Source organism: Pinus tabuliformis, chromosome J (genome assembly GCF_031772625.1).
Source record: "Pinus tabuliformis cultivar Carrire ecotype Pingquan chromosome J, CPIR1, whole genome shotgun sequence".
Classification (NCBI taxonomy): Eukaryota; Viridiplantae; Streptophyta; class Pinopsida; order Pinales; family Pinaceae; genus Pinus; species Pinus tabuliformis.
The window spans coordinates 1,132,234,852-1,132,259,386 of record NC_142295.1 but is presented as its reverse complement, the minus strand read 5'-3'; the positions used below and the strand labels follow the sequence as shown (position 1 = coordinate 1,132,259,386).

General features: G+C 39.5%; 2 protein-coding genes across 7 annotated transcripts in view; one reads left to right on the top strand and one right to left on the bottom strand.

Annotated features, from left to right (window-relative positions):
* Positions 1-24,535, bottom strand: part of LOC149231065 (Protein phosphatase 2C family protein) — a 434,498-nt gene that overhangs the window by 398,249 nt on the left and 11,714 nt on the right. The gene's annotated exons all lie outside the window — the stretch shown is intronic.
* LOC149231066 (uncharacterized) lies at positions 9,691-15,194 on the top strand. Its single transcript, XM_089381531.1, has 2 exons — positions 9,691-10,392; positions 11,739-15,194. The coding sequence occupies exons 1-2, from the start codon at positions 9,691-9,693 to the stop codon at positions 15,192-15,194; spliced, it is 4,158 nt and encodes a 1,385-aa protein (XP_089237657.1).

Below are 24,535 nucleotides of genomic sequence, written 5' to 3'. Positions count from 1 at the left end.
TACTTGATTACCAATTGATGCAAGGTGATTTAATACTTTTGGAAAGTCATACTTGAGATGTTAGACATGACTTTCTAATTTTAGAAAGTCACTCAAGAATTGTCAGGAATGAGTTTCTATTTAAGGAAATTCATCCCTAAGCTGCCAATTTTCAACATTGTGCTCTCCCCCTTTAGATGTGGAGACTACCATCTTTGAATTTAGAGAATATATAGAATTAGATCTAGGTCATGCCCAAAATCATCTCGAACAATTGCATGATAGCTTCTTTCTTTCGCCTTTTCTTCTTTTTTCAATGCCTTTACCTCTGTTTTGACTAGGTGGCAATACTAACGTAGCTTCATTACTTGTGGATTCCATCTCCAAGAATTGGCCTTCTTCTGCTTTTGACATTTTTCTAATAAGTGATTTGTCTTCCCACAATGAAGACAAGGAAGGAGATTAAAACATTATACCTCCATGTGACCAACTCTTTGACAATGTTGGCATTTGTTTTCAAAATTCTGGACAACTTCAAGAAATCCTATGCACACAAATTGAAATATATTGGAGTAATCAGGAATATGCAAGTTGTTTCCATTGTCATGCCCCAATCCATGTCGATTTTTGTTGAATAATATCTCTTCCCAAGGTCAAACAAACATCTTGGAAAGACCATTCTGTTGTTTCTTTGCATCTTCACGTGCTGTTGTTGTTGTTGTCAATTTGTGATTCGTCTTGTGACTCATCTTCATTCATTGTTACCTTCATTAATTCACTACATGATTCCATCATGTCCTTTGTATCATAATGAGCATCAACTATTCATTTGTTGCACATGTTGCATCAAAATTTTGGATATGATATTTTGTATCATATGTTGCATCAATCTTCTCTAGTAGCTCCTTTGTGTCAACTTGCATCAACATTCTGGATGAGTTCATCTATATCACAAATTGCATTACCTTTATGTATAAGGTCCTCCTTGTCACAAATTGCATCTATCTTATTAGCTTTAGATGTTATATCATCAAGTTGATCTTGCTTTTCTCTTAATTTTATCTTAAGTGCATCAATCAATCTTTCATACCTAGATCACTTTGAAGATTATTTGCAAACTATAGTGTATCAACCATGTGCTTTAATTTGATTTTGCAATTCCTGGTTGTACTCCTGCAAATTCTTGATTTCTTGAAATGTATTTTGTAAATGCTTTCCTCCTTTACCCAGTTTCCTCATGCTTGCTTAACGATGTGCTTATGTGTCATGCTCATTTGAACGTGCTTTTGTTATATTAGGCTCACTTGATTTTTATGTCACATTAGGGTGTCGAGTACTACCCATCATACACCTTAAAGTGTGATTACAATGACTTGATTTTCAACATTCTTATTCAATTTTAAGCAAGTCTTGATGATAACTTTCACATTTAAATTTGAAAGGGTTTGGAACTTTACCTTTTGTAAATTTGAATGATTTATCCTTCAATTTTGACAATATAATGATCAATTCGAATTGAATGCCTTGTTACTCCGTGTGTGTGCCAAATTGCAATTACATACCAAAACTAGACACCAAAGAAAGCGTCACACATCCAAAAAAAACATACATAACCACAAATATCCTCAGACCTCCTTATTCAATTTTGATCGGATCTAAGACATAATCACTACACCAAAACATTCTCTTTATTATATCGGATTCAATGAGCTCTTTGCACTTAAGAGCAATAATTATCTCTTTTACACCACATTTTAGCAAAGGCTATAATCAACTTTTACACATGAGAGTGCTATTTTCAAGGGATTTTTTTCAAAATATGTTAATAATAATTGTAACATTTTGAAGACAATTGAACCAAGTCTATGCTATACACTCTTAAACCTTCAACTATAATTTTCTTATACCTTTTGAAAAGAAAGGAATAAAATACTTAAATTATGTCATCAAGCAATTGTTGTATGCTAACCACTTGAATATGCTAGAGTTTACCTCTATCATTGCAACAAAGGAGCCCCACCTGAGGCATCTATCTTTAAAACCAGATTTTAAAGATGGTAATGTTTTTGCCATTGCTAAAGAAAAAGAGAGCAATGTTAGGGAGCCATTTTGTTGTTACTCTTTATTGAAAAATGGAATAGGTTTGATCTTCATAATTATCATTGTACGTGTATCATTATGTATTACATATAAAAGAAAAAAGAAGAAAAAGAAACTATTATTATTATTCTAGTTAAAGCATGTCCTTCATGCTTCTAAGGTTTATTGAGTCAAAATAAAATTTGTCATGTGTCAAAGTCCCATTTGGACTATTTGTAAGAAAAATAAAAATTGTATTTTGAGTCAAAAGAGTCATTTTGTCACCCACGAGACCAAGTCGGCCCTCCAAATGGACAAGCCAGCCTGCCCATAAGTTATGTCTTTTCATATGGTCGAATTGTTAAAAAATGCAAAGTGGCAGCTTATTAATTATTATTTTCCTTAACAACAATATTTGCTTGTGAACTTTGTTAATCTTCTTTATGTTCTTTAGTTAGATCTTTTCATCAAACAAATATCAAGAACGAAACAGCAACAACAGAGGACACAGAAATTAGGCTCTCAGCCAGGGCAAAACCCCTCCACAGGGAAAACCCAGAAAACTATTCTCTTCTTATAGAATCTACTTCAGATGAGACACAAATACCCAAACCCTAGACCAAGTCCTCCAAGTACCAAGTCAGCCCTCCAACAAGTCCTTCCTTAAATCTACACCAGTCAACTTCAACCTGCAACTTCGACCTGCCAACTTCAATATTGCAACTTGTCATGCAACTTCGACCTTGTAGATTCAGCGTTGTAGCTGCTACAGAAACCCTAACTCAGCGTTCCTCCTGAGACCTTCCTAGAGCAAGACAGCTCCTCCCAAGGTCAATGAGGTCAAGATAGAGCATTCTTTCTTCCAGCGACAAGATACTGCACTTTGTCCTCCTACAACTCGAACCTGCAATTTCGGCCTCTCTTTGCATCACCAAAAACCCTAGAACTTCGCACGTGTGAGAGAGATAGAGCCCAGAAACAAGATTTTTCATCCTTTCTTTCTTCTTCTAGACTTTCGCTATCTTCTTCTCTAGACTCCTGCTTCCTAGCTTCAGATCGAACTTTTTTCTTGAGATCGAACTTGTGGATGAATGAGACACAAATGATGTCGAACTGCTTCTTTATATAGCCTTTCCAAGGGGTTGAATTCCCTCCTTTAGACCAACTTGAAACTGCCAGGGCCAACTTGTACTTTTGGAGTTTCCAGGACTTTCTGAACTCAAAATAAATTATTTTCCCATTACATTTTACCCGGAAGGGTCTTATAAACATGATGTTGACTCCTTTGACTCATGACAATAAATCATAAGACCTAACAAACCCTAGAAGCATGAAGAGTATGCTTTTACCTAGAAGACCATCAATAATGAGCATGAAACCCATGTTTTAATAATAATAACTTTTTCTTTTCTTCTCATGTTTGTTACATAGGATACATATTGAAATGAGTACAACAAAAATTATGAAAACCGAAACTAGTTAAATTTTCAACACTCCCCCTTAACTAGGAAGGTATTCATAATCGTACAACCAATACAACATCATTCTCAAACTGTAGAGTTCTCATAAGAAGAGTCGGATTGAAAATCCAACTGTAAGCATCATCAGCATGACCAGCACTGTCTCTGAGGCCCAACTAGACAAGCTCTACTTTAATCAAGAGCATTATGCTAGGAGGTTTTACGTGTGATATCGCATTACCTCTACAAGACACATACCCCATTTGGATGTCCACAAGGTATGTCCTTTAAGGACTATTCTTATCTTGGATCTCCAATCCTAAGTCCTCAAAGAATATCAGTCCTCTTTGACCACTCCTCTTGGATACCTGTCACATCTTCAAAGAGTGTCGGTACCTTTCCTTTCTTGGATGCTTTATCCTCAAGGAAACCACAGATGCTTATCCAATCCTCCGCTAATCTCTCTCCCTCACCTAAAGAAGAGAATGTGTGTGTGACGTCCAACATCACTCCCTCTCAACCAGAGAGGATATCCCTATTCTCCTTTTAACTTGAGAATATAACCTTGCTCCTATTCAAGGAGACTCCTTTGCTTCCTCTCAAAAACCAAAGGAGATTTCAGACTTACTTTTAACAGTGGGAGCTGACACCAAAAACCTTATGGCTTGTCTTCATGAGAGTATTAGTTGTTTGATCTTCATAGTTACATGGCTCCCTCTTTCCTTTACCTCTCTTACTTCCTTTCGAGGTAATCATGGAACCATCTTCTCTCTTCCATCTGTGACAAGATCTAGGTCATTCTTCTTGCTCATCACTTCCATCTTCATTGTCATAGATGAAGACATTATATTTTAGCCTTTCCAAACTTCAAGTTGATCATAGCTTCCTCATGAAAGTGATTTCCTTTGACCTTCAAGTTATCTTCTGGCACAGCTACCTTTCCATCCCAAGATGGACACATCTTGACTTCATAGTTGCCAGGTACCATATGTTGAGTTTCTCAACATTCTCCATACATTTCCATATAGTTGAACTTGCCTCAATTGTCATCATGTATTCCTGCAACATTCTTCCAGGTAACAAAATAATATGTTAACTAGATAACCAACAATAATGAAAATCAGAATTACCTCATGATGATGACCTTTTCGTTCCATCAACATCCTCATGGTCCATCTCCATATGAATCTTCCTTCTTGCATCAGAGTGCCCAAGGATCAAACTTGATTACCAAGTTACAACTTTTCTTCCGAAGATTATACTAGATGTTAATCATTATTTTACATATTCTAGAGAAAGTCTTAATCTTTTATACATCCTTAAGTAAGTCAAATTCTTTCTTTTAAACATCATACAATCATACTAAACATGTTACAAGATTTTATTCACATGAATCTTATCCAAGAGTCACTTTCAATGTGCATTCCTATGCTTCTTATTCCATCATCTAGCTATATGTCTCATAATGAGCCAGCAACCTGATCCATTGCATTCCTTCATCCCTTTAACAGTATTGTTTCCACATTACATGGAATGTATACTAACTTTGTCAGTGCTTCTTCCCAAGAACCTTCCATAATGATGGTTCTTCCAGATCATAATGATCCATCTAAGCAAGATGACTATCTCTAACATAATGTTAGATAATGCCTAGATGAACAATATGCAAAATGCTCTATCTATCTATTTTAAAGACTAGATGATTTCTACAAAGCAACTTAACCAAGTAGACTCTACATATGCTACTACCACATGCTTCTTTCTATGATGCTATTATAAAACCGAAACTCTTCTAAAGTAAACAACAATGCATACTAAGGAAAGACCAACTTTACCAAGAACCTGACAAGCAAGATGCCGTCTTTAATAGTAGATATCTTTCACATCTTCTTTCTTCGGCTTCTTCTCAGGTTCTCATGTTTCCTCAGCTATGTGAGCCTCGCTTCTTTCCTTTCTCTTATTGTTCTGTTGACTTGGACAGTCCCTTTTATAGTTCCATGTTCATTGCATTTAAAGCAATGGGCCTTGGACATACCTTTCTTCTTGAACTTTCCAAATTTTCCTTTCTTCAGCTTCTTAGTTAGAAAGGCTTGAGACTGCTCATCTAATCCAATGTCATCTTTTACCTTGATTCTTGATTCTTCCAAAATGCATTGACCCCATAACTCATCAAAGGGAGTTGAATCTTTCTTAGAGTAGATGCTTGTTGCAAAGCTACTGCATTTCGATGGTAGTGCATTTAACACACAATTAGTCATTTCCGAATCAAGGATTATTTCTCCAAGCCCTTGCAAGTGATCTCTCAATTGAGAGATCCTCATTAGAAAGGATGCCATGCCTTCATCCTTTAACTTCTTCATTTTGTATAGCTTATTCCGCAAATACATCTTTTGTCCTGATGTACTCAGTGCTCACAGAGTACAAGTTCACTAGCTTATCATACATAGCCTTGGAATCTAACAAGTTTGCAACAAATGGAACAAGAGGATCCTTGATGGATTCAACTATGATCCTTTGTGCCCTTACTCCCCCTTCTTGTACTTTGCTAGTTCTTGAGTCTAGTATTTGCTAGGTTTAGTAATTTCACCAGTAACATATTCCATTACCTCATGTTCAGTGAGTGCCAAGTCAATCCTTTTCTTCCATGCTAGGTAATTTGATGCTCCAACAAGTTTATTGCTCTCCTTGCAGAAAGAACCCATATGACCTGTGGATTCAGACATGATGTAATAATACGATACTTACTTGATAACCAAGATTCTCCTCTTCCTTAGTGATGTCTTCAACCTTTCTTGATGTCTTCAAGACCTTTGAAGAACCTTCAACAACGTCCTTGAAAAACAGCTTCCAAGATCCTTTTGATGCTTCCTTTAAAAGGTCTACCAATTAGTCTTCAACTAGATCCCTTCAAGAGATGATCCTTCTTGGGATCTTTGTCTTCAAGCTTTCCTTGAAATTTTTCTTTTTCCTTCCCCTTGACAAGTAATTCCTTCTAGTGTCGTTCCAGTTGCCTTCCTTGTTCACCTTAGCTCTGTTCCCATGTTGGAAAATGCAAAGAGGTGTTAAAGAATGTAACTAGTGTCAGTCTTCATAATTATATTTGAGTCATGATGTAATGTATTTGTTAAAAGAAAGGAAAAAAATAATTATTATTAAAGAAATTGACTTATTAAAGCATGGGTTTCATGCTTGAGTCAATTGTTTTTAGGTCAAAGCCTCAATTGATGGCTTCTAGGGTTTATGTCAAGTAACCTTGTCCATGTCATAATGTAAAAGACCCTTCTTGGGCTCTATTTGTCAAAGAAGAAATTTATTTTATTGTAAAATAGGTCAATTAGGCCTCCACCAAGTCGGCCTCAAACTGGACAAATCGGCCTAAACTGAGGGGCAGAAACTCCTATATAAAGGCAACAACTCGACCTCATTTGACACTCTCACTTATCAAGTTCAATCTGCAATTTCTTGGGCTAAGAAAAGGTGTGAAATTCAAGGGAATAAGGAGAAAGAGTATTGAAGGAGAAGGAGGTCTATCTCAAGCATAAGAAGTCGAAATTCTCTCTCTCTCTCACAAGTGTGAAGTTGTCAGGTTGTTAGAGGGGCCGAAAACTGCAATGCTAAAGTTGGGCTGAAATTTTGTAGCTAGGGGTCGAAGTTTTGTAGCTAAGAAGCCAAATTTCTGGATTGTTGTTGGGTTGAAGCTACTAAGAAGAGACTACTAAATCATCTAGGAAGTTTGACTTGGTGGAGGAGGAAGGTTTGTAGTTCTAACGTCTTGGTCTATCTCATTTTGAATCTACTGAAGGAAGAGTTTTTTACTAGGTTTTCCCCTATATAGGGGTTTTAGCCCTGGCTGAGTGCCTACATCTAGTGTCCCTGATCTTCATGTTTTTGCTTTGATGATTGCTTGATGAGAAGAAGATAAAAGAAGAACATAAAGAAGTTAATAAGAACATAATAATATCACAAGTAATTATCAACATAAGAAAATCTTTCTGCCTTTCTGATTTTCTAACATGGTATCAGAGCTAAGGTGAAAGAAGGAAGAAAAAGGCAGCCTAAAGATCTACTGAAAGGAGAATAAGGAGTTTCAAGGTTAGGTCACAAGGAGTCGAATAAGGAGTTTCAAGGTTAGGTCACAAGGAGTAGCAGATATCAATATGACGAACTCAATGAAGGCAAAAAATAAACTAGAAGGAGCCTCCAACTATAGGGCATGGAAAAAGAGGATAGATCTTATCCTTGAAAAGCACAAAGTATTGAATCTTGTTCAAGGGAAAGTCAAGAAACCAACAGATGAAGCAGAGAAAGAGAAGTTTAGAGAATCTGAAATTGTAGCCATGAACCTAATAGTGGATGGAGTAAAGGACAACTTAATTCCATACATTTCCAACATAGATTCCACTCAAGAAATGTATGAGGCTCTCTCCAAATTATTCACAATCAAGAACATTGGTCAAATAGCAAGCCTCAAGAATGAACTAAGAACTGTTAAGATGACGAATGATGATACCGTTTCATCATATTTTGTAAGAATCTCCAGAATAAGAGATGAACTCCAAGCAATAGATGAAATCATACTAGAAAAAGAGCTCGTAATTACTGCTCTTCTAGGACTACCAAAATCTTGGAGTGCTTTTGCATCAAGAATCAACAGTTGGAAGGATACTCCAACATTTGAACAGATGTGGAATGCATGCAGTCAAGAAGAAGCCCGGATATCATTAGTAAACAACAAAAAGGAGGATGAAGAAGAAAACACCTTGAATGCATATTCTGCTCATCACAAGAAGAAGGGAACCTTCAAGAAGTTCAAAGGACCAAAGAAAAAAGTTGACCTATCAAAGATTGAATGCTACAATTGTCATAAGATGGGTCATTATAAAAGCCAATGTCCTGAGAATCCAAGAAATAGGAAGAAAGAGAGAGATCAAGCAAATATTGTCGATGAAGCTCCAGTGAAGAACAAAACTGAGGGATCAAAAGTGAAGGACTTATACTCCTAAGTCCTCTCCTACATATCCTTCTTAGTCTTGTATTGCTTTCCTTTATATTTTGATTTCTAGAGTTTGTAGGTCTAACATGTCTCGTTAGAACATTTTTGAACTATTTTGATAAGTTGTAGGTATCCCTCAAAAAGAATGGATTAAGAGGAAGCCTCCACCATTTTACCAAAAGAAAGGTATCTTATTTTTTTGTTTCATCTTTGGTTTCCTCCTCACATCAAGACTTGTTTGTATTGTATGTTAATAATCTTTCTCTTCATATTTTCCTTGGTTAGGAAAGCTTGTTGAATGCTCAAGGGTTATGAAGGAGACCTCAAAGGATAGACTTGAAGCATGGAAGAAGTTATGTTGCAAAGGAAGCCCTTCAAGAATTGATGTCCTACAAGGTTTGTTAAGGAACAACTCAAGGTATGTCTTAGACTATAAGCTTTGTTATAAAGTTCTCTTCATGTAAAAGGTACGATCATTCTTCTTTTGAAATTTGCTTTACATTACTGACATCGTTATGTCTAGGGTTTTGAGTCACGAATATTTTTGTTAGGGTGATTAATCATCAAATTGAATCTAACCTCACGATATTATTTGATCATTCTTGTGTAACCCTAACCTTTAGGGTTTCCTACAAAACCCTTGCCTCTTGTTGCTAGGGGTATGTCAATATTGATTATGAAACCCTAGTCTACTTAAGGTTGTTGATGAAATCTAGAATTCCTATTTTGATTATGATAGAAACCCTAGCCCTTTAGGGCTTGTTGTTAATGTCTAAGTTATGAAACCCTAGATTTTTAGGGTTTGGGAACAAAACCTTTATAGTAAGATCCTAGAAATGAAGCCCTAGGTGTATATTCATCTGTATAATCGAAACCCTAGTCTGAATAAAATTGTTATATGTTTAACTTTGATGTATTGATGTTTATATCTTGAGTTTACCTAGTAGATAATGTAGTGAAAGGACTAATTCCCCAATTATTAATAATAGGGGTTGTCTTGCTACGCGCGCGATTCAAACTTCCTCCCGCCCTCGCCTGGTTCTGCCCCCCAGGCCTGGCTGGCAGGGCTGCCGACAGCCCCTGCCCTCCCATCTGCTTGCTCCTGACACGGGCCTCCTGCCGGTGCTGCTCTGGGGCCCCTGCGCCTTTGTTTCTTCCATCCTGGCTTTGCAGTTCTAAATGGCTGGGAACGCCACCCCCACCCCTCCGGACCCTGAAAACTATGAGTTTATTTTCGCCTCTTTGCTTCCTGAGAGAGCTGCCTCAAGACCGCGACCCTCAGAATCGAAGTTCATCAAGCGTCTCGATGAAATACCTGAGGTCTCTCTCCCTCCATCCCTTCCACGAAAATCGGCAATAACACTCGCTGAAAGAGGCCTAGTTGGACAGTTCACAGGTTTATGGCCATCTCCAAGAACAGTGCAGAAATGGGTGGAGCGCAACTGGAACGCCATGATCCAAGGGAAAATAGCTATCAGATTCTGCGGAAGGGGCTATTACACCTTCATATTCGAATCCAAGGAAGACAGGAACCTCATATTCAGAAATGGGCCTTACTTCATGGACTCAAGAGGCCTCTACCTAAACAGATGGACTCCAGACTTCGATCCGGAAATGGACATCCCAAACGCAGTCCCGGTCTGGGTCCGCCTCCCACATCTTCCGCTCCACTGCTGGGGGGACGAATCAGTCAAGGCAATAGGGAATGCAGTAGGCAAATTCATTGACAGATCTGAGCCAAGGGAGAACATGCATGCATGCGCCAGGATTTGCGTTGAAGTAGACCTCGGGAAAGGCCTGCCGGAAGCCATCAAGATTAAAGTCGATCAATGGACGCACATCCAACAACTTGACTACGAACAGCTCCCCTTCAAATGCAAGGTATGTCACGAATATGGACATTTTGCAAATAGATGTAGCAAGCTAAAAATAAATGAATCCACTGAAAATGAAGAACAATCAGAAGGTCACTGGGAACAAGTCAAGAGGAAAAAACCCTCAGTCAACCAAGGGACATCCTCAAAGCCCCCTTCAGGAACCCTCCCTCCTCCTCCTCCCCCTCCTCCCAGCTCCACTCCATCCTTCCCATCCTCTTCCAATCCTTTCGAATCTCTGGATGTCGAAAACCTCCCCTCCCCCCCTCCATCCCCCCGAACCACACTCGCTGTAATCTCCTCGCCCTCAATCCCTCCTCCCTCCCCCCCTCCAACTATAGAGAGAATTCTCACCAGAAACAAACTGAAAGAAGCCAATATTCCATCAGACCCGCCAAGAAAAGTAGGCAGAAAATCAAATAAAGAGCTCAGAGATGAGGCAGCAGTGAAAGATATGGCAACTGGAGCACAGCAACCAATGGATTCCTACCTAGATAAGCAAAAAGGAAGTGGAGAAAAATCAAAGGAGCGGATTGGGACTCATCCAAAGTCTGGGAAATGATGAATCTGGTCTCTTGGAATTGTAGGGGGATGGGCTCCTCCCCAAAAATAAACGCAGTCCGCGATCTAATAAGCCAGGAGCAGCCAGAAATTTTCCTCATCCAGGAGACCAAGTTATCAGACCAAGAATTCCAAAACCAAATAAAAAGAATCAAAAATTTTGAAGGTTTCTCTTCAGGCTCAGAAGGTGCCTCAGGAGGCATAGGAACACTCTGGAACAAAAATAAATGGACTCCCACCAACTTTCAGTCTTGTAACTGGTGGATCAAATCCGATCTCAGAAACAAAGTCTCACAAGAAGTCTTCAGCATTTACAACATCTACGCACCTAATCACTACCGGGACAAAGCATCTTGTTGGGACTCTTTATCCTCTGAACTACTAGCCTCTCCGGATAGGAACATAATCCTGGGAGGAGATTTAAACCTCATAAGAAACACGGATGAAAAGTTTGGAGGAAATTTTCATTCGGACCCTTCAAGAGAAGCGCTGGAAGTCATAATCCAGACTCACAACCTCATCGACATCCCTCTCTGCAACGGGAAATATACATGGAGTAATAAAAGAACAGGCAGTCACAACATAAAAGAAAGGCTCGACAGATTTCTAATACAGGAAGGAATAGCAGCAAGCCACGCTCTCATCAAAAGCAAAATAATTCAGGCTTCGGCCTCTGACCACAAACCTGTGGTGTTGTATATGGAAAAAGGGAGAAATCTGGGACCTCTCCCATTCAAATACAACAAATCGTGGGACCAGAATGAAAAATTCAGTTCTCTCATTCAAACTCAGTGGGCAAAGGAAGTTGTGGGATCCCCAAGCTATGTCTGGGAAACCAAACTAAAAAACCTGAGAACCGTCATTAAAAAGTGGGCCAAGGAAAATGCTGCAATGGAGAAGAAGAAAAAGGCGGATCTCCAAGAGCAGATGGAACAGTGGAACAAAGAAAAAGAAAACAGTCAGCCTACAACTGAAGACATAAACCATGAAAACGCAATGTACAGAGAATTATACAGGCAAAACAGACTTGAGGAAGAAGACCACAGGCAGAAATCAAGATGCTTATGGCTAAAGGCTGGAGACAAAAATACATCCTTCTTCCATAATAGTATAAAGCTCAGGCGTGCAAGAAATCAAATAGACAAAATAGTGGTCGATGGGAGAGAGATCAATGAGCAAGAAGAAATCAAAGAGGCAGCTTTCAACCACTTCAACTCCCTTCTAACAGCAGCCCCTCAGCAGTCGGACAGCTCAGACTTTCTCAGTGCGGTAGAGAACAAAATCTCCGACCTTCAAAACCAAGAGCTGGATCAGGAGATCACAGAGGAAGAAATCAGACTCGCAGCATTTAGCATGCAACAGGATAAAGCCCCGGGGCCAGATGGCTTCACGGTGGCCTTTTTTCGAAATCATTGGAATACCATTAAGAAAGATTTTGTAAGGATGGTCAAGAATGTCTTCAAAAACTCCAAGATGGGAGACAACACTAAATCCTCCCACCTTGCTCTTATCCCCAAGGACCCTAATCCCCGTTCCTTTGACCGCTTTAGACCAATTTCCCTTTGCAATGTCTCTTACAAGATTGTAACCAAAATCCTAGCCAACAGACTTAAAAAGCTTCTCCCCCATCTTATCTCTGAGAATCAAGGAGGTTTTGTCCCCCACAGGCAGATCACTGATAATGTCATCCTCATCCAAGAGGCAATTCACAGCAGTATCAGCAGAGAGGAAAGAGGCATGATAATTAAACTAGACATGGCAAATGCCTTCGATAGAGTCGACCATCATTTCCTATCAGCTGTCCTCAAAAAATTTGGGATCTCAAACAATTTCATAAATATCATTTTTGGTTGCATTTCCAACCCATGGACTGCCCCACTGATTAATGGCCGCCCGAGCAGATCTTTCAGAAGCACCCGGGGGCTGAGGCAAGGCTGCCCTCTCTCCCCGTTCTTGTACATCATCATGGCAGAAACTTTGAGCGCTCAACTGGAAAAACTCCGCAAACAAAAACTGATCACTGGAATTGGCATAGAAAGAGGGACTAAAGAGATCAATCACTCTCTCTTTGCGGATGACACCCTCCTCATCGGGGGTGCCTCAAGCATAATGGCCAAAAGATTTAAGAAAGTCCTGAACGCCTTCCTAGATGCCTCAGGAGGATTATTGAACAACAAAAAATGCAAGATTTACACTTGGAATGTCCCTGACCAAATCAAGAAAAGAATCTCCAATATCCTGGACATTCCAATTCAAGGGAATTGGAGCTATTTTTCATACCTTGGCTTGCCTTTAGCCAAAGCAACAATCAAGGCAGAGATCTGGACCAGTCATATTGAAAAAATGAGAGGCTTACTTCTGAGCTGGGGAGTTTCTTGGCTCAACCTAGCGGGCAGATCAACCTTAATAAAGGCAATCCTTTCGGCCCTCCCCATCTATCAGTATGCGGTCACCTTGGCTCCAGCCAGCATTCACAAGCATATGGAACTGCTCATGAGAAGTTTCCTGTGGCAAGGGGGGAGGCAAGACTCAAAAAAATTCAGTTTAGTCAAATGGGAGCAGGTCATTCTTCCTTATGAAAAGGGAGGCCTAGCCATAAAAATTCCAAGCCTCTCCAACCGCGCCATGGGACTCAAACTGATCTGGAGATTACTCACTGACAAAGGCGCCTGGTGGGTGGATGTTCTTTCAAAGAAATACCTCAATGGAACAAACTCAAATCTTCTCTCAGAAACAATTGCTGAGCGGCCTTGCACCTCAGTCTGGAAGCTCATTAAAAAGGTCCTCCCTCAGTTTAGGGACAACATATCCAAAGTGCCTGGCAGTGGCAAGGAGATTAATATATGGAAGGATAAAATCATGGGCACAAAACCGAGAAACCTCAACCAAAATCTCAGGCCCTTGCAGATTTGGATGGAAACAAAAAACTTACACACCTTGTACGATATCTCTACCTGGGAGCACAATGTTTGGCAGGGCTGGAAGGACATAAAGCCTCCCATAGATATTGAAGATTTGTGGCTCAACCTCAAGGCCTCTCTCTCAGGTGCCGCTCCTACCAATTTAGGGGCTGTAGACAGGTATATATGGGAACCAAGTGGAGGCAAATTCACGGTCAGAGATGGATACAAATTCCTTCAGACTCTCAACCCAACAGAGAACTGGAATCTTTCCACAACGGTTTGGAAAACAGAATGCATTCCCAAGGTCAAACATTTCAACTGGACTCTCCTCAAAGGTAAAGTGCTCACAGCTGAAAACTTAAGGAAAAGAGGCATCGTAGGGCCTTCAATTTGTTGTTTCTGTCGAACTGAGGAGGAAAGTAGTCACCACTTGTTCTTCCAATGCCCTCTTGCTCAAAGCTGCTGGAAACAGATGACCAGCCCTTTGGAAATCGAAGAAACAAATAATCAGCTCCCATCCCTGCAAAAAAAATGGGCAAGACTTTACCCCTTCTCCAAGAAAGGCAAAGGCATCATAACCCGAGTTTGGAAATGCATCCCAGCCACTCTTTGCTGGCAAATATGGCTTGCCAGGAATAACTGTATCTTCAACGACAAAAAGCCCAATCCTGCCCGAATTTTGGCCAAAACAATTGCCCTCATCTCTGAAACAGTAAGCGCAAATTTAGCAGCTCCCCCAGAGCGAACCAACTGGCACAAAGAAGAGGAGGAATGGCTCAGCAAATTCCATATCAAATTCAGCAAAGTATGCTCGGATTATCCCAAAGGCAGCATGAGAAGAACTCAATGGAAGATCAGGGGCACAAAGGAAGAAGTAAGTCAGTGGATCCTTGACCAAAAACGCCACACTTTGTTCTTCGATGGTGCCTCCAAGAACAACCCAGGGAAAGCAGGAGCCGGGGGTATCATAAAGGATAGCCAAGGGAAAACCTTAGTGAGCTATGAATGGGGATTGGGCCAAATGTCCAACAATTTGGCAGAAGCATACAGTCTCTATTTAGGCACCTCCATTTTGAACAGGTTAAAACTCAGGAATCCTATAATAGTTGGAGATTCGGCCATTGTTATCGCAGCCATGGTGTCGGGGACACAGTTCAAAAAAGAGGTTCTTAACAACGTAAAAATCAGAATTTTAGACAATCTCCAGGAACTGGGGGATACATTATTCAAACATGTTCTGAGAGACAATAATAAGGAAGCAGATCATTTCGCCTCCATGGCAACATCCAGGCAGATCGGTCAAGTCAAGGAGAACGAGCTCATCTATGGCAAAGCAATCCCGTAATCAATCCAGAGGTCAGTCAACTCCTCAGACAAGTCTAATCAGCTCCTCTTTAAATTCTGACGCAATCATTCTCTGCAATCCTTCTCGTGATCTCAGGCCACACTCAATTATGCTGCAAGTAATCCGTCCCGCCTCGAACCAAGCTCCTCCTCTTGCATCGAGCCTCACCCGAAGGCACTGGTATGCAAACAGGACCCGTATCTCTCACTATTCCCGTGATTTAACTAAGCTGCCTCCTGACATCAGTCAATTCAAGATCTTTATAAACTGCGACAAAAATCCTTCCCCTGATCTTCATCCAGTGCAAATCCACATCTTCACATCACTCCCATCGCCCCCTTCCACCTCCGCTCTGATTTATACCCCCCCAACCCTCTCAATCTTGTGCGCCTCAGTATTTCGCTTGTCTTCCTCCTGGAGATCAGAGACCTTTCTTCATTCAATCGGTTCCAGAAGCTCTGCAACAAGCGAGGCAGTTCCCTGAGCATCATAGAAGCGTGCTTCCCCTCTAAAGTATTCAGGTATAAATTTTGTTATCTTCAGGATTATTTGTCGTTGTCGCTCTTCTCCTCCACGGCTACCCCAATCATCCCTGAACATTCTACTTGCTTAAACCCCGTGGTCAGCTCCCTCGGCGTTAACCACTTCCCTTCCCCATCTTCTGTCCCCTCTTATTCCCGTGCCCTTCCGGCCAGTATCCTCTTCTCTTTTAGCTCCCTAGCCATGGCAGAGATTCCAGACATCAGAATGCAGAACGTGAATCAGGAAGGCAGAGACCAACCTGAGAACCCGCTGGACCGAGTGCTTGGCAACAACACCTGCACGCTCTGCAAACAGCATTGCTTCATGATAGCCAGGTTCATTAAACATTTCAATGAACTCAAAGAAGATTTTCAGGCAGATAGTAGATCCAAGAGAAAGAAACTGGAAAAACAAAGAGCCGAGATTGAGAGCCTAAAAGAAAAATGTAATCACATGGAAGAGGCCATATCTCACATCAAAAATATCACTCAGAGCATGCAAGCTGAGGCATCAACCAGAGCAAGCATCAAGAAGGAACCTCAGATCGAAGACTCTGTCAATCAGTTTAGGTAATCAGTCAAATGTCTAGTAAATTTTGCTTACTCGCAGGTCTCTTTGTAAGGCAATACAGCCGCTTTTTATTTCAATCTATCCTCTTCAAGTTTACTCCCAAGAAGTCAGGGTCTGCGCACCCATTTTGGACTTCTCTTCTTCTTCCTCTTTCACTCTTTGTAACAGGACTCGCTCCTAGCAGTTTTTTATAATAGAAAAGTATCCGATCGTGTTTAAAAAAAAGATAATGTAGTGAAATGTGAAGGCATGATTATGAAATCCTGGAAGTCTGTATGCGAGTATGCTAACCTAATTGTTGATACTCATGTCTTAGTTTGTGAATTCTAGGGTATGTAACAAAACCCTAGTAGAGATTGATTTTTATTTTTTTATTTTTTTTTTTTGCATGTGGTTCACGAGCACCCTGGTCAGTGAGTGATCGCTACGTCCACGGAAAAATCTGGGCGATAGCTAGGCTAAATCGCCCCTCGGCCTACTACAAGACCTGACCCCAAGGGCTTCGGGTGGATTCGACCCTGTGACCTCCCGATGGCGAGGCACGGTTTTTTACCAACTGAGCTAACCCTTGGGGCTAGCCTAGTAGAGATTGATATTCTAGGATATGATGAATTTTTTTTACAATATGATTTAATCTAGGGTTTGCAATAAATCATGTCAGAGTTTGTCATATATCTCTAAAAGTAATATTGAGGCCCTAGATATAATGATTGATATCTTGATTGAGTTGCTCTAAGACTTAATGATGTAGTATAGGGTTTGTAACAAAACCCTAGCAAGAAGTCAAGTATGTAACTATTGTTGTTTATGAACCTAACTAAGTTTAGGTGTTTGATATCTAAAATCTAAGTGCTTCCATTATAGCAATATGATTCTAACATAGTTAACTTCATGCTTCTATATGTTTGTATTTGGTTGTACTTGATGAAGATGTTCATATGATAATCATAAGCATGATGGAGCTATGATGATCAAGATGACCTTGATCCCATGAAGCCATGAAAGGCTCTTTGATGTTATAGAAAAAGGAAGTAGTTGATCTCCCTGAATTGAGAGGGAGCCGGGATAGAAGAAAGGGTATATCTCCCCAATTGAGAGGGAGGGCATATTATGACAATGAATACTTTGAAGTAAGCAAAAGTACTATTGAAAAATGTTCATGAAGCTGCAAACAAAAAACTTGAGATGACCTGAAGATGTATTTGGTGTTGCTAAAGAAATGAAAGAAGAAGAAAGCTTCCGACAAGATATATATGGATAACTTGATGATATAAGCAGCATCTAAATGAATGAAGACCCCGAAGGTTTGTGTTTACTTATATGTATATTTGAAAATTTATTATTGATTGGAGTTGTGTTTGTACAAGTAAATCTCTCCAAAAGAAGAATGAACACTTGGGAAGCATGCTTGGACAAATGGATATATTTGATTTAGTTTATCAAGGAGAGATGAAGCATCTAATGGCAAGATGCTTGGGACTCTAGGAGGACATTTGGTCGACCTATGTGTTGATGTCTAGATCCCAAAGAGGGAGGGTGGCATTCGCCATAGAGTTTCGACCTTGGATACACACCTAGATCCCTGGGTTGGTAGTAGAGATTAAAAGCCTGATGGTACCTAGAGTTGGATAAAGCTTGAATCCCCTTAGTCCCACCCGGATAGAATACCCTAGTCAGGTATCTAGTCCGCAGCATTGAGATCCTCTCTCTCTCTCTCTCTCTCTCTCTATATATATATATATATATATATATGAATACCTCCCTAGTTAAGAGGGAGTGATGAAGAATGTAGCTAGTGTCGGTCTTCGTAATTATATTTGAGTCATGATGTAATGTATTTGTTAAAAGAAAGAAAAAGAAATTGACTTATTAAAGAAATCGACTTATTAAAGCATGGGTTTCATGCTTGGGTCAATTGTTTTTAGGTCAAAGCCTCCATTGAAGGCTTCTAGGGTTTATATCAAGTATCCTTGTCCATGTCATAATGTAAAAGACCCTTCTTGGGCTCTATTTGTCAAAGAAGAAATTTATTTTATTGTAAAATAGGTCAATTAGGCCTCCTCCACCAAGTCGGCCTCAAACTGGACAAGTCAGCCTAAATTGAGGGGCAGAAACTCCTATATAAAAGCAGCAACTCGACTTCATTTGACACTCTCACTCATCAAGTTCGATCTACAACTTCTTGGGCTAAGAAAAGCTGTGAAATTCAAGGGAATAAGGAGAAAGGCTAGCGAAGGAGATGGAGGTCTATCTCAAGCATAAGAAAATTCGAAATTATCTCTCTGTCTCTCTCTCTCACGTGTGAAGTTGTCAAGCTGCTGGAGGGGCCGAATACTACAGGGTTAAAGCTGGGCCGAAATTTTGTAGCTGGGAAGCCGAATTTCTGGGTTGTTGCTATGTTGAAGTTGCTAAGAACGGACCACTATATCATCTTGGAAGGCTGACTTGGTGGATGAGTAAGGCATGTTGGTCTAAGGTCTTGGTCTATCTCATTTTGAATCTACTGAAGGAAGATTTTTTGACTGGGTTTTCCCCTTTATAGGGGTTTTAACCGTGGCTGCGTGCCTACATCTGGTGTCCCTGATCTTCATGATTTTGCTTTGATGATTGCTTCATGAGAAGAAAATAAAAGAACTTAAAGAAGTTAATAAAAACATAATAATATCACAAGTAATTGTCATCATAAGAAAATCTTTCTACCTTTTTGATTTTATAACATGTGGCAACTTATTAATTCTTATTTTCATTAACCTTAATATTTGCTTGTGAACTTTGTTAATCTTCTTTATGTTCTTTAGTTAGATATTTTCATCAAACAAATATCAAGAACGAAACAACAATAACAAAGGACACAAAAATTAGGCTCTCAGCTAGGGCAAAACCCCTCCACGGGGAAAATCTGAAAAACTCTTCTCTTTTTATAGAATCTGCTTTAGATGACACACAAAGACCCAATCCCTGGACCAAGTCCTTTTCCAAGTACCAAGTCAGCCCTCCAACAAGTCCTTTCTCGATTCTGCACTAGTCAACTTCAACCTGCAACTTCGACTTGGCAACTTCAATACTGCAACTCTTCCTGCAACTTCGAACCTGTAGATTCGGCCTTGTAGCTGCTACAAAAACCCTAACTCAGCTTCCTCCTGAGACCTTCCTAAAGCAAGACAGCTCCTCCCAAAATCAATGACGCCAAGATAGAGTATTATTCCTTCAGCTACAAGATACTGCACTTCGTCCTCCTACAACTCACACCTGCAATTTCGGCCTCTTTGCAACACCAGAAACCCTAGAACTTCACATGTGTGAAAGAGATAGAGTCCAAAAACAAGATTTTCGTCCTTCCTTTCTTCTTCTAGATTTTCGCTATCTTCTTCTCCTGCTTCCCAACATCAAATCAAACTTTCTTCTTGAGATCGAACTTGTGGATGAGTGAGTCACAAATGATGTCAAACTGCTTCTTTATATAGCCTTTCCAAGGGGTCGAATTCCCTCCTTTAGGCCGACTTGAAGCTGTCAGGGTTGACTTGTACTTTAGGAGTTTCCAGGACTTTCTAGACTCAAAATAAATTCTTTTTCCAATTACATTTTGCCCGAAAGGGTCTTATAAAGATGATGTTGACTCCTTTGACTCATGACAATAAATCCTAAGACCTAACAAACCCTAGAAGCATGAAGAGCATGCTTTTACTGAGAAGACCATCAATGAGCATGAAACCCATGCTTTAATAATAATAACTTTTTCTTTCCTTCTCTTGTTTGTTACATAGGATACATATTGAAATGAGTACAGCAACAATTATGAAGACCGAAACTAGTTACATTTTCACCACGAACAACTATATATGGGCAACTGTGCTCCACATCTAGAAAACCAATTCAATTTTTGTGCAAGCAAGAATAAGAAAATCAGCGAAGTAAAAGCGGGGGAGAGAGAGAAGTCAAAGGAGATAGAAAGGTCTGTTTTCTGCCCTAATCTATCCACCTATGCAAGATTTTCTATGGTATTTAAAAGCTGGTACAGGTCCAAAATTGCAGGGCCCGAAATTTCAGGAAGTGGCCGAAATTTTAGGAAATGACCAAAAATCATAAGTATGACCAGGTTTGACTTTGTTGGATTTAACTTGCTTGAAGAAGGGTTAAAGGTCCTATGTCTTGGATATCTCACTTTGACCTGATTCTATAAGAGAAGTTGTTTGGGATTTCCCCCTTGTGGGGTTTTGCCCTGGCTTGAAGCCTACATTTTTGTGTTTTTTGCCTTTTGTGATCTTCTTTTTTATGTTTTGGTAATTGTTTGATGAAAAAAACATAATAAATGAAAATAGGAAGCCAACAAATATTCACAAGCAATTATCAAGTAAGAGAAATCAACCCTAATTGTCAGCTTACTAGTTTCTCAGCATGGAATCAGAGCTAAGGTTAAGGGGAAGCAGTTTGAAGATCACACTATGTTGGCATCTTGAAGAAGTAGGTTCTAAGATCATCATTCTAGAAACTGAAGATCATCAAAGACTCCTGAAAGCGCCATCAATAAACAAGTCTTGACAATCATTCAATGTGTTAAAGGGAGAGGAACCAGCACAAGGCAAGAAAGAAGAAGATTCTCTCTTTCACTCAAGTACTACAAAAACGAAAAGACTAGTCAATAATAGGGATCCGAGTTATCATGTGGAACCCGAAGTTATATCTGTGACATATAATCTGAGCTCTAGTTCTGTAGTCCAAGAATCCTAACTCTATGATTAGTAATAATCAGAAGTCCTAGCACTGAAATCATCATCAACATCAGCATTCTTATAAGACCAAGGCTTGTTATTAAAGATATATGAAGTCTATAAGAACTCTATTGTTCTAAAAGTCATTATTTTGTGCAAAAGATCTGTTGTATTCTCTTGTTATCCAAGATATAGTTCAAGACCAAAAAGAAAAAAAATTATATGCACTCGCTCAAGCATGATAGAAAGGACAGATCTCTGAAACCAATTCCTATGGTATGCGAAGTTCTGTAATATGCAAATAGTATGAAGAGAAAAGATGGTGACCCTAGACAAAAGATCCATTGGTAAATAATTTATGGTGACAATTATACGAACCCCTGTGAATTTATGTAAAGCTTGGTGTACCTCCCCTTGCAGCGCCCATACCACTCCGCTTACATTTCTCCTTACTTCGCAACGCACTGTTTTATGAGGCCACCAACAGTCTTGGTGCGCTATCTGGCCCATAGAAGCATTCTTGCAGCATTTCGAATGTGACTTAGTGTATACATTGCTATCTCTAGCCTCCGCTAGCAGCTCTTTACTGTGTAATACGCGTTTTTTCCATATGGCCCTCCTCTCCACGCTATCGCTGCTCCCTCCAGTACGCTGCTCCCTCCATACTGCATTTTTTACCAAAACTGCATTCTTGACCAGAATTGCACTTTTTTTTCAGAATATTGCTATTACAATGCAATTTTTTTCATTAACACCAGAAGTGAAATTATTTTATATATTGGCAGCAAAAGTATATTTTTTTTACAGTGCACAGTTTTTTAAAATGCATTCATTGATATCTATTGTGGGAGTGGTTCTCACCGGCAAGGAGAACTATCTAGAATGGTCACGGAAAATCAAACAAACTCTCATTTTTTATGAGCTGTGGAAAGAAGTGTGTGTTGAAGACGAAGACAAAGAACCAGAACAGCCTACCTCAGACAAGGAATTCACCATTTGGGAAAGTAAAAACAGGAAGGCTTATGCCTTGATTGCAGCATCAATAAATGAAGAGGTGAGTTGCCATATTTCACCATTTTCAAATGCTTTTGAAGCCTTACAAAAACTGAAGGAACTCTATGACTCACACTCTACACTTGAAGTTGTTCAACTCATGATTAAATTTTTCAGCCTTGAATTACAAAATGATGATCCTCTTGCTCTTGCATCAGAAGTAAAATCTATTATGCATGATATCAAAGTCACTAATGTTGAACTGGACATTCCTCTGATAGCTTTTGTCAAGGAAATTTATCCCACTTACTCAAATTATCTTGAGTCATTGCAAGCAAATGGAAACCTCAAAGAAATTACCTTTGACTCCCTTGTGAAAAAATTTGTTGAAAGAGAGAAAGCTTTTAGGAAGAAGACAGCTCCTCACTCTTCTGAAGAGATTGTGTGTCATACACATAGAGAAGAATCTTGCTCAATATTCTTCTAGAGGAAGAGGTGGTCGAAGAGGAAGAGGAACAAGAAATTTCAGAGGCAGGGGCGGCAGACACTCTCAAGGAGAAAAGTCAGATTTGCATTACATATGTTGCAAAAGAGATGGATCACATGATGCATCCACATGCAAGTTGCCTTGGGACAAAATTGAGCAGGAAAGAAACCAACCCAAAGGTAAAACTAATGAGAAAGAGAAAGGTAAAGCACTTGAATCTGCTCACTACGTTGTGGCACATTGTAATATTGGGGTAAATGAAGATTTATTTAATGTTTCACTTGCTTCTTGGAAAAATGATTGGTTGCTTGATTCAGGAACAACTTGCCACATGACCTTTAGAAGAGATTTTTTTGAAGAATTTAATGACAATGTTGATGGAGCAGTTTACTTTGCAGACAAATCAAAACTCAAGCCATCAGGGCTTGGCACAATCAGGCTTAAATTGCCTGCTCTTCCAGACTTTCTTCTGCATCATGTTTTATATCTCCCATAGCTAAGGAGAAACTTGTTGTCCTTGGTCCACATCCGCCGGCAAGGACACTCCATTCATATGTTTGATGGCAAAGTTGAGGTGAGAAAAGCATCAGATCATTCACTTGTCATGACAGGGATAGAAGAAGAAAGGCTTCTCAAGTTGCAAGGTACCTCTGCTCATGCACAAAATTTCTCATACAATTCTCATTATGAAAAAGGTACATTTCCATCAAGTTTATTATGGCATGCTAGATTTGGACACTTGAACTATGACAGCCTCCGCTTGTTGAAAAAAAATGGTGTTACTAGTTTGCCTACAATTCCTAGGAAACTTAAGCAATGTGATGCTTGCATTCTAGGAAAGCATAGCAAACAGTGTTTTCATGATTCACATTCCAGAGCACAGAGAAAACTTGAACTCATTCATTCAGATTTATGTGGTCCAATGCATGTTCCTTCTGCAAATGGAAATAAATATATGATAACATTTATTGATGACTACACCAGAATGTGTTGGGTTTATTTATTGAAGAACAAATCTGATGCGTTTCAAACATTCAAGAACTTTCATACATGGATTGAAAATAATGCGCAATCTCATATTGGCTCTATTCGCACTGATAATGGAAAAGAATACACTTCAAATGAATTTGAAAACTATCTTCGCCAACATGGGATCAAAAATCAAACAATTGTGCCTTATAATCCCCAACATAACGGAGTAGCTGAAAGAATGAATAGGACAATCTTAAATATGGTGCGCTCCATGATGTTTCTCAAAAATGTAAAATTGATGTTTTGGGCTTATGCAGTTCTATGTGATATATATGTAAAGAATAGATGTCCATCTAATGCTATTAGAAACAAGACTCCTTATGAAATGTGGTATGGGCACATTCTTTCAGTAAAGCATCTCAGGGTCTTTGGTTCCACCTGTTATGCCTTGATACCAACAAACTTAGCGCAAGGAGTCATAAGTGTATCTTCCTGGGGTATTCAAACACCTCCAAAGCATACCATCTCTATGATGAAGTCAATAAAAGATTTGTTGTATCTAGAGATGTAATCTTTCTTGAATCATCCAAAGCTGACAATGTTGTTGAGCGGCAACTTGATCGCTTGGATAGATTCGCAAATGCAAAATCATTTCAAGAATTTGATAATCAGATTCCACATCATGAAGGGGGGATTCCTATACTAGATCAACTTGTGGAATATTCTTCTCAAGCACTCTCTCCCCTACATGAAACTCCAACAACGAATGATACTTTGAGTGATGTGATTGACAAAATTGGGAGACTCGATCTTGATTCAGTCCCAACTCAATCAACTGAACAGCCTGGACCATCTCAGAAAGGTTCCCCAAAGTCGCTGACAAAGACACTTGGAAGTGTTCATTCTGATGAGGTTGGAAAGATAGGAACTAGAAATTCAACCCGGCAAAATGGGGGTGATGTAGATGACTCTAATTCACCTGTTGATATGGATGTTTCTTATGATTGTGAATTGAATTTGTCTACAGATTTGGAACCAACTTCCTTCAAAGAAGCCACTTCTCATGATGAATAGAAAGAAACGATGCA

Coding starts and splice junctions, on each gene's coding strand:
- LOC149231066 (XM_089381531.1), top strand. CDS start 9,691: ATGGCTGGGAACGCCACCCCCACCCCTCCGGACCCTGAAAACTATGAG. Junction 10,393..11,738: donor AGCTCCCCTTCAAATGCAAG/GTATGTCACGAA, acceptor ATTCAAACTCAG/TGGGCAAAGGAAGTTGTGGG.